Raw genomic sequence first — 11,145 nt, 5'->3', positions numbered from 1 at the left:
GCCAAAGAAAAATGTGTTGAGGTTTCCGTTGTCTTCTATAGCAGACGTATGCTTCTTTTGAAACATATCACCACCACTCAAACAGCGCAGCACGGACATTTCCTTACGTAAGTCCGTCTGTATACCATTTAGCTTGGGACAGATGGGAAGGGACCCTATGTAAAGTCTTTTTTCTCCTCCTACTTCTATATCATACCTTATTTATTATATTTAATGACTACTGCTCATATCTGCATTTAGTTACTGTACTTATTAATGTATCACTTACTGACATGTTTGCACTCTGGTGAGATGCGAAAATACTTTTAGTACTGTACTGTGCTGTACATTGACAATAAATTGAATCTCATCTCCTCTCATCTCAACTCTCCAGACTCATAAGAACTACAATACCCATGATGCATCACTCCCAGGTGAAGATGAACTCTCCAGACTCAGCCAGGGACGTTTCTATTAAACAGAAAGCTGAAGACATTTCTATTAAACAGGAAGCTGAAGACGTTTCTATTAAACAGGAAGCTGAAGACGTTTCTATTAAACAGGAAGCTGAAGACGTTTCTATTAAACAGGAAGCTGAAGACGTTTCTATTAAACAGGAAGCTGAAGACGTTTCTATTAAACAGGAAGATGAAGAGGTTTCTATTAAACAGGAAGCTGAAGACGTTTCTATTAAACAGGAAGCTGAAGACATTTCTATTAAACAGGAAGCTGAAGACGTTTCTATTAAACAGGAACATGAAGACGTTTCTATTAAACAGGAAGCTGAAGACGTTTCTATTAAACAGGAACATGAAGACGTTTCTATTAAACAGGAAGCTGAAGACGTTTCAATTAAACAGGAACATGAAGACGTTTCTATTAAAAAGCAAGCTGAAGACGTTTCTATTAAACAGGAACATGAAGACGTTTCTATTAAACAGCAAGCTGAAGACGTTTCTATTAAACAGGAACATGAAGACGTTTCTATTAAACAGGAAGCTGAAGACGTTTCTATTAAACAGGAACATGAAGACCAGCCACACCTCAGTAAGTTTCATGTGCTCTTCCTTTCTTTAATATTATCTGTTCTGTAGGGCAGGGGTTCTCAACGTTTTTGGCTGGGGACCCCCGGAAATGCTTTGGCCATGTCTCGCGACCCTCCCCTCCCCTCCACTCCCAACACGGGGCTTTAGGGCTGTCACAATGCCTTATTTTCACTGTACAATAACAATGGCAAAAAATACCAGGACACTCATAATATATTCCGGTCGCTTGTGTAATTCAAACCATATTGGATTCTGTGCAAATGGAATACAAACCTTAATTTTCTTTTACATATTGAACTGTACTAACTCCCGATATGAAAATCCATCATTGGAATATCTGTCAAATGTAATTTTGAACAGTATTCTCTATTGTATGTAATATTTAATTTCCTTATTACCATAAACAAATCGTATTTAGATTTTCACAAATGCAATGTGAAAGACAACCGGACCGTATAAATTCACCATGTGATGTTCTTTACAATACAGTATTGTATTGACAGTATTGTAACAGGAACATTTCTCAAAGAGAAAACCAGCACTCACGGAACTCTCGTTTTAAGGCACTGATAATACCCTGATAATATTGACAGTATTGACCTACTACATCCATAATTATTATGGATGTAGTAGATCTAAAACAGGTTTTTATGGTGTGTCTCCGTCTAGAAATGGCTCTGTGAGTCTGAACGATAGATACGTATCACGAAACAGAGCCCTAGACCACCGATTGCCGATGTTTTGACAACTATTGTCAGAAATAATGTTTTGATGGATAAATGCTAAAGATTTAATCATACATATGATTGTGATGTTTGTTTGTTTGTTTGTTTGTTTTAAAGCCACACACAGCATTTCCTGCCGTATCGATATGGTACGATACGATTATCGGCAAGGAATACGATTATTGCCACATAATTAATTGAACCCTAGCTAGTCTGAACTGTGTGATATAACACAGATCTTTGAATGGCTTTTTCTCAGCTTCTTCAATTGAGGTTGAACCCCAGCATCCCTATATTGTGTGGCGAACAGTTGAAATAGCCAATCTACAAGCTCACAGATGCATATCTTATAGTATTAGTTCATGAGGGTTAGTCCACTAAGTATAGTGTTTAACTTTCAAACAAGTATTTGAAAGCTTAGCGTCTGCACTTTCTTACTCTTTACAAAACTGAAACATTACCATTATGTGCGACATAAATTTCTAGCAGGTGTGAAAAATACTTGCTTGGCCGACTGGCAGCGTGAACAAGACATTTGGCGCTGATCACTACAGTAGTTTGTGAGATTTGATCACAAAAAATGCTGTAACACCATTATTCTTTTTGGGGCTAAAGTAACTTTATTTTTTTTATTTTTTTTCGTATTTTGCTAAAATCTTGCTAAACGGTTTAGTCAATCTTATCTTGGTAGGTAACAATTAATTTTGTACATGGAACATGGAAGATGAATGGATTTACATTTTCGGAATCCAGTGTTGACCATAATGTTATGTTTCTACTCCTAGACATCCTGCACATGGTTGTGTGTAAAGAGGAGGTTTCCCCTAAACAGGAGAGGAGCCCCAGTCTGCTCCAGGAGGAATCAGAGCCTCCACACATTAAAGATGAACAAGAAGAACTACTTCAAAGACCAGAGGAACCTGTTGGGTCAACGCTGACATTACTAGCAGTGAAAGGTGGAGAAGAAAATGATGATGATGATGATGATAAAGAAGACATCTCTTCCCACTGCTCTGAAGTTGAAGTTGAACTTGAATCTGACACTGAAGTCACTGAAGACAGTAATGATTGGGACGAGACCAGTGAAGACGATGATGACGAACGGCGTGACAAGAGTTTCAGTAAGTCAGCTCCCTTGAAGACACACCAGCGTGTCCACACTGGAGAAAAACCTTTCCAATGTAAACATTGTAACAAGAGTTTCAGTCATTCAGGTTCCCGGAAGAGGCACCAGCGTCTCCACACTGGAGAAAAACCTTTTCACTGTAAACATTGTAACAAGAGTTTCAGTGAGTCAGGTCACATGAAGACACACCTTCGTGTCCACACTGGAGAAAAACCTTTCCAATGTAAACATTGTAACAAGAGTTTCAGTCATTCAAGTAATCTTAGGAGGCACCAGTATGTCCACACTGGAGAAAAACCTTTCCAATGTAAAGTTTGTAAACATTGTAACAAGAGTTTCAGAATGTCAGGTCACCTGAAGACACACCTTCGTGTCCACACTGGAGAAAAACCTTTCAAATGTAAACATTGTAACAAGAGTTTCAGTGAGTCAGGTTCCCGGAAGAGGCACCAGCGTCTCCACACTGGAGAAAAACCATTCCAATGTAAAAATTGTAACAAGAGTTTCAGTGAATCAGGTACCCTGAAAACACACCTTCGTGTCCACACTGGAGAAAAACCTTTCCAATGTAAACATTGTAACAAGAGTTTCATTAGCTCAGGTCACCTGAAGAGACACCAGTGTCCACACTGGAGAAAAACCTTTCCAATGTAAACATTGTAACAAGAGTTTCAAACAGTCCAGAGCACTGAAAGCACACCACCTCTTTTTGTCACAGGACAAAAAAAAACCCAACATAAATAAATGATGTCCTCTGTAAACAGTGTGACAAACGTTTAAATTACTCAGGTCACTTGCTAAGACACCATGTTGCATTCACATCATGGAGTAAAAAAATAAAGTTTCCACTATAAATGAGCTCATTGGGAGGATCAGATTAAACAGCTGTATGTACGTAGGGAGGTCGATAGATGAGGACAATATTATGGATTATTAATTATACTGCTCCTATATTTCAAAACAAATACGGGTAAATTCTCCCTGTACAGCACGGCCACCCAGGCGTGGAATGGCCTCACCTCTTCCTTCAAAAGGCCTGAAATAGAGGGCAGCACGGGTCCGCAACACCCGAGACCCGAACCGAGCCGGTTCAGGTCCAAAATATTGACTTGCCCCTCGGGCAGGGTATGGATCCACTCCAAATTGCCACGGGTCTGGGTCGGATCGTCTGAAATGCTGTTACCCGAAATAAACGTGAGGATCGGAGATTTATATATTAAACCCTTCAACTTTAAAAATAGGTTTAAAAAATAGACATGCGTGCGTTGTAATTACTACATTCTAAAGTCCATATTGTCTGTTGAGTCAACGAAGGCTGGGTCTCGTCATGCACCTCGACATGAGCGAGAGCGCTCTCTCTCTCTCGCTCGCGTGCACACCCTGTCTGGCTTATTAGCCAGGCTAATGTGGGACTAACCTCGCGTCACCACTGGCTTTCCACCTCGGAGGAAAAATGTGGGACAGTTTTGTTGTGATCGTCAACAGCTCTGGTAAGAATGTCGGTGCGCAAAAATGCACTATAGCCTATGCAACCCTCCTCTGCTGTGCTGTCTCCGGATCGGTTTGGTTCTGATATCACCAGTCCCGTTTCGGACCGGGTCCAATTGTATGGACCCGTGCTGCCCTCTAGCCTGAATATCCACCTCGCAGCAGGCCCAAGGGAGAGGAAATGATCACTTCTCCCTTAAACAGCTGATCACCCCCTTCCTTTTCCACCACTCTGTACATACAGTGTTTGATTTTCCTGTAATGTTGTTGTTGTTGATGTTGATGATATTGGATCGCTAGCCCCTCCTATGCCCAGCTTTGGCTGTTTGTGTGAACACATAACAATGATTTGATTGGCTGATCACCCCATCGCGATGATTTGATTGGCTGATGTAGGCCTACATATTGAGGATAAAAAGTGAGGGCAGAAAACTGACGCCAACAGTGGTCGGAATGATATTTGTGATGATTTGATTGGCTGAGCATGGAATGGGATGTATGATAATGATTGATTATAAGAGCGCCCCTCTCTTCACACAAGTGTGATTTTTGTTATTCATGTCTATGAATTGATTGCATAGGGCCTAAATGGAAACAAGACCTCAAGGACTTTTTAATTTCTTTCTTTTTTTTACTATCCCTTCTGGAATAAGTGTTTGACTGTACTCTGTTGTTTTGACATTTATGTCTAAATAAATAAATCAATGAATCAATCAATCCTGTCAACAGAGGCCTCCATTCTCCTGTTATTTTGTTTACTTCTCATTTTAAACCCTTTAACAAACCATTTATGTTGACTATTTGTATTATTTGCTAGACTTAGAGGATGACATTACTGCATTGCATATTATTTTTGCAGTTTTTTATAGAATGTTACTGTGTTGATGTTTGATTTGAATCTCTTGAGAGCGTAAAACGAAACCAAATGGACCCAGTGACATCACATCCTGTCCACATGATGTAGGAGATCCACATGGAAGCCTGGCCGTCATTAGACCTTGTGGTTGTTGTTCTGTCCCTGTTTGTTCTAGTGGTGAGTCCAGGGAGTCTGTCTCTGTTTGTTCTAGTGGTGAGTCCAGAGAGTCACCACTGTCTCCGTTTGTTCTAGTGGTGAGTCCAGAGAGTCACCACTGTCTCCGTTTGTTCTAGTGGTGAGTCCAGAGAGTCACCACTGTCCCTGTTTGTTCTAGTGGTGAGTCCAGGGAGTCACCACTGTCTCTGTTTGTTCTAGTGGTGTGTCCAGAGAGTCACCACTGTCTGTTTGTTCTAGTGGTGAGTCCAGAGAGTCACCACTGTCTCTTTTTGTTCTAGTGGTGAGTCCAGAGAGTCACCACTGTCTGTTTGTTCTAGTGGTGAGTCCAGAGAGTCACCACTGTCTGTTTGTTCTAGTGGTGAGTCCAGAGAGTCACCACTGTCGCTGTTTGTTCTAGTGGTGAGTCCAGAGAGTCACCACTGTCTGTTTGTTCTAGTGGTGAGTCCAGAGAGTCACCACTGTCTCTGTTCTAGTGGTGAGTCCAGGGAGTCACCACTGTCTCTGTTCTAGTGGTGAGTCCAGAGAGTCACCACTGTCTCTGTTCTAGTGGTGAGTCCATGGAGTCACCACTGTCTGTTTGTTCTAGTGGTGAGTCCAGAGAGTCACCACTGTCTCTGTCTTAGTGGTGAGTCCAGAGAGTCACCACTGTCTGTTTGTTGTTCTAGTGGTGAGCCAAGGTAGTCACCACTGTCTCTGTTCTAGTGGTGAGTCCAGAGAGTCACCACTGTCTGTTTGTTGTTCTAGTGGTGAGTCCAGGGAGTCAACACTGTCTGTTTGTTCTAGTGGTGAGTCCAGAGAGTCACCACTGTGTCTGTTTGTTCTAGTGGTGAGTCCAGAGAGTCACCACTGTCTCTGTTCCAGTGGTGAGTCCAGAGAGTCACCAATGTCTCTGTTTGTTCTAGTGGTGAGTCCAGAGAGTCACCACTGTGTCTGTTTGTTCTAGTGGTGAGTCCAGAGAGTCACCACTGTCTCTTCCAGTGGTGAGTCCAGAGAGTCACCACTGTCTCTGTTCCAGTGGTGAGTCCAGAGAGTCACCACTGTCTCTGTTCCAGTGGTGAGTCCAGAGAGTCACAACTGTCTCTGTTCTAGTGGTGAGTCCAGAGAGTCACCACTGTCTCTGTTCTAGTGGTGAGTCCAGGGAGTCACCACTGTCTCTGTTCTAGTGGTGAGTCCAGCGAGTCACCACTGTCTCTGTTCTAGTGGTGAGTCCAGAGAGTCACCACTGTCGCTGTTTGTTCTAGTGGTGAGTCCAGAGAGTCACCACTGTCTCTGTTCTAGTGGTGAGTCCAGGGAGTCACCACTGTCTCTGTTCTAGTGGTGAGTCCAGAGAGTCACCACTGTCTCTGTTCTAGTGGTGAGTCCATGGAGTCACCACTGTCTCTGTTTGTTCTAGTGGTGAGTCCAGAGAGTCACCACTGTCTCTGTCTTAGTGGTGAGTCCAGAGAGTCACCACTGTCTCTGTTTGTTCTAGTGGTGAGTCCAGAGAGTCACCACTGTCTGTTTGTTCTAGTGGTGAGTCCAGAGAGTCACCACTGTCTCTGTTCTAGTGGTGAGCCAAGGTAGTCACCACTGTCTCTGTTCTAGTGGTGAGTCCAGGGAGTCACCACTGTCTCTGTTTGTTCTAGTGGTGAGTCCAGAGAGTCACCACTGTCTGTTTGTTCTAGTGGTGAGTCCAGAGAGTCACCACTGTCTGTTTGTTCTAGTGGTGAGTCCAGAGAGTCACCACTGTCTCTGTTCTAGTGGTGAGCCAAGGTAGTCACCACTGTCTCTGTTCTAGTGGTGAGTCCAGAGAGTCACCACTGTCTGTTTGTTGTTCTAGTGGTGAGTCCAGGGAGTAACCACTGTCTCTGTCTTAGTGGTGAGTCCAGAGAGTCACCACTGTCTCTGTTTGTTCTAGTGGTGAGTCCAGAGAGTCACCACTGTCTCTGTTCCAGTGGTGAGTCCAGAGAGTCACCAATGTCTCTGTTTGTTCTAGTGGTGAGTCCAGCGAGTCACCACTGTGTCTGTTTGTTCTAGTGGTGAGTCCAGAGAGTCACCACTGTCTCTTCCAGTGGTGAGTCCAGAGAGTCACCACTGTCTCTGTTCCAGTGGTGAATCCAGAGAGTCACCACTGTCTCTGTTCCAGTGGTGAGTCCAGAGAGTCACAACTGTCTCTGTTCTAGTGGTGAGTCCAGAGAGTCACCACTGTCTCTGTTCTAGTGGTGAGTCCAGGGAGTCACCACTGTCTCTGTTCTAGTGGTGAGTCCAGAGAGTCACCACTGTCTCTGTTCTAGTGGTGAGTCCAGAGAGTCACAACTGTCTCTGTTCTAGTGGTGAGTCCAGAGAGTCACCACTGTCTCTGTTCTAGTGGTGAGTCCAGAGAGTCACAACTGTCTCTGTTCTAGTGGTGAGTCCAGAGAGTCACCACTGTCTCTGTTCTAGTGGTGAGTCCAGGGAGTCACCACTGTCTCTGTTCTAGTGGTGAGTCCAGGGAGTCACCACTGTCTCTGTTCTAGTGGTGAGTCCAGCGAGTCACCACTGTCTCTGTTCTAGTGGTGAGTCCAGAGAGTCACCACTGTCGCTGTTTGTTCTAGTGGTGAGTCCAGAGAGTCACCACTGTCTCTGTTCTAGTGGTGAGTCCAGGGAGTCACCACTGTCTCTGTTCTAGTGGTGAGTCCAGAGAGTCACCACTGTCTCTGTTCTAGTGGTGAGTCCATGGAGTCACCACTGTCTGTTTGTTCTAGTGGTGAGTCCAGAGAGTCACCACTGTCTCTGTCTTAGTGGTGAGTCCAGAGAGTCACCACTGTCTCTGTTTGTTCTAGTGGTGAGTCCAGAGAGTCACCACTGTCTGTTTGTTCTAGTGGTGAGTCCAGAGAGTCACCACTGTCTCTGTTCTAGTGGTGAGCCAAGGTAGTCACCACTGTCTCTGTTCTAGTGGTGAGTCCAGGGAGTCACCACTGTCTCTGTTTGTTCTAGTGGTGAGTCCAGAGAGTCACCACTGTCTGTTTGTTCTAGTGGTGAGTCCAGAGAGTCACCACTGTCTCTGTTCTAGTGGTGAGCCAAGGTAGTCACCACTGTCTCTGTTCTAGTGGTGAGTCCAGGGAGTCACCACTGTCTCTGTTTGTTCTAGTGGTGAGTCCAGAGAGTCACCACTGTCTGTTTGTTCTAGTGGTGAGTCCAGAGAGTCACCACTGTCTGTTTGTTCTAGTGGTGAGTCCAGAGAGTCACCACTGTCTCTGTTCTAGTGGTGAGCCAAGGTAGTCACCACTGTCTCTGTTCTAGTGGTGAGTCCAGAGAGTCACCACTGTCTGTTTGTTGTTCTAGTGGTGAGTCCAGGGAGTAACCACTGTCTCTGTCTTAGTGGTGAGTCCAGAGAGTCACCACTGTCTGTTTGTTCTAGTGGTGAGTCCAGAGAGTCACCACTGTCTCTGTTCCAGTGGTGAGTCCAGAGAGTCACCAATGTCTCTGTTTGTTCTAGTGGTGAGTCCAGCGAGTCACCACTGTGTCCGTTTGTTCTAGTGGTGAGTCCAGAGAGTCACCACTGTCTCTTCCAGTGGTGAGTCCAGAGAGTCACCACTGTCTCTGTTCCAGTGGTGAGTCCAGAGAGTCACCACTGTCTCTGTTCCAGTGGTGAGTCCAGAGAGTCACAACTGTCTCTGTTCTAGTGGTGAGTCCAGAGAGTCACCACTGTCTCTGTTCTAGTGGTGAGTCCAGGGAGTCACCACTGTCTCTGTTCTAGTGGTGAGTCCAGCGAGTCACCACTGTCTCTGTTCTAGTGGTGAGTCCAGAGAGTCACCACTGTCGCTGTTTGTTCTAGTGGTGAGTCCAGAGAGTCACCACTGTCTCTGTTCTAGTGGTGAGTCCAGGGAGTCACCACTGTCTCTGTTCTAGTGGTGAGTCCAGAGAGTCACCACTGTCTCTGTTCTAGTGGTGAGTCCATGGAGTCACCACTGTCTGTTTGTTCTAGTGGTGAGTCCAGAGAGTCACCACTGTCTCTGTCTTAGTGGTGAGTCCAGAGAGTCACCACTGTCTCTGTTTGTTCTAGTGGTGAGTCCAGAGAGTCACCACTGTCTGTTTGTTCTAGTGGTGAGTCCAGAGAGTCACCACTGTCTCTGTTCTAGTGGTGAGCCAAGGTAGTCACCACTGTCTCTGTTCTAGTGGTGAGTCCAGGGAGTCACCACTGTCTCTGTTTGTTCTAGTGGTGAGTCCAGAGAGTCACCACTGTCTCTGTTTATTCTAGTGGTGAGTCCAGAGAGTCAAATGTTAATGTTACAGGGAATGAATAGGGACAGAGCCCTGACGCCAAACTATGCTTCATATAACAAAAAATAAATAAAAACTAACTGAAAAGGTTAAAAACGATAGTTAAAGGATAGTATAATTTAATTACTGTAGGTGAGGAATGAGTGAAAAAGGTGGGTTTTGAGTGTGTGTATGTTAGTGAATTATGCAGTCACGTCCAAATGAATACAGGTGCAAACTGGTCATCACCTTGATGGCTAATAATGTTATCTCTATTTTTATGAATAATAGGTACCAGGAACACTAATGCAATATAATTGATTCAAAATTCAAATACACATTGTGGGATGATCACCAGTGTTGATTTTGACAGGAAATTTTCATTTTAGTTTTGGTCATATTCTCTTGAATAGTTTAATTTAGTCACCTGGAATGTTTTAGTGTTAGTCTAGTTTTAGTCGACTAAATATCATCAGACTAAAATGTATTTTGGCGGGCCTTGTGCCCGTCATAATGATTGATTTTACACTTGCTGAAAATAGCTGATCTACAAGCTCACAACGCGTCACACTGCAATGTGTTGTGAGCTTGTAGATCTGCTATTTTCAGCATGTACCAAGTGTAAAATGTCTTATACTGGATCTCTTGTCCACTAGTCCCTTCCTAACATTTTAGTCTAGTTTTTATTTGTTGATGAAATTGTCATATATTTAGTCTTAGTTTGTCATAATAGCTTAGTTTTAATTTAGTTTCCATTTAGTTTGCTGCAGTAAGTCGACGAACATTTGTTGTCATAGTATTAGTCGAGGGAATCAACACTGATGATCACAGATTGTCAACTCTATCTACCTTATACATGAACATACAGTAGGCCACATGAAAGGGCATGCTAGGTGCCTGAAAGCTTAGCAAACCAACATAACCTTTGTCTTAAATTGACCAGCAAAACTATAATCCACAATGTTAGTATGCCTAGTGTGTCCTTGCTCCAACTTGCTTGTAAATGTGCATATTGCCAGCAGGCACGTGGCAGCAGCTAAGCCGGTGAGCCTGTGCATTTCATATTTAAGGCTAGAATCAAGCCATCCAGGATCGGTGACCCATGACCATAAAACCTTTGATTCTGTGAATAAATTAAAATGAAAACGCTAAACAGGATATTTACTAAATGTACGATACCATTTTAAATAATCACTTTTCTTTTTTTTCTTTCCCCACATCAAAGGTTTTATGGCCATGAATCACCAGGATCCTGGATGGATTGATTCTAGGCTTAGAATAATTTATATAAATATTTTAGTAAATATCTATAGGAAAAATGAATTGGGGAGTTTTCAGTAGGTCCAGAACCCACTGCTATGCTCCATAGCTGCTACCCACTGTATTACACTGTAGGCTACCATGGCTCCCTCTAGTGACCGTTTATATTTAGTGCACACCATACGCTCCAGCAGCGCTAGTGCGCATGTGCAAAACCCAGTGCGGGAGCTGCAGCTGCTACTAAAATCCACAGAGCAACAATAAGAC

At 43.7% G+C, this 11,145-nt stretch overlaps 1 protein-coding gene across 1 annotated transcript; it reads left to right on the top strand.

The window, feature by feature from the left end:
• The first annotated feature begins 865 nt into the window (after positions 1 to 865).
• Positions 866 to 5,077, top strand: LOC306938500 (uncharacterized protein). Its single transcript, XM_079522719.1, has 2 exons — positions 866 to 1,026; positions 2,536 to 5,077. Exon 2 carries the CDS (start codon positions 2,547 to 2,549, stop codon positions 3,528 to 3,530), a length of 984 nt encoding a protein of 327 aa, XP_079378845.1. The 5' UTR covers positions 866 to 1,026; positions 2,536 to 2,546; the 3' UTR covers positions 3,531 to 5,077.
• Positions 5,078 to 11,145: the final 6,068 nt, after the last annotated feature.

The sequence above is a fragment of the Electrona antarctica genome, assembly GCF_951216825.1.
Source record: "Electrona antarctica genome assembly, chromosome: 2".
Taxonomy (NCBI): domain Eukaryota; kingdom Metazoa; phylum Chordata; class Actinopteri; order Myctophiformes; family Myctophidae; genus Electrona; species Electrona antarctica.
This window is presented reverse-complemented; position numbering and strand designations above follow the sequence as displayed.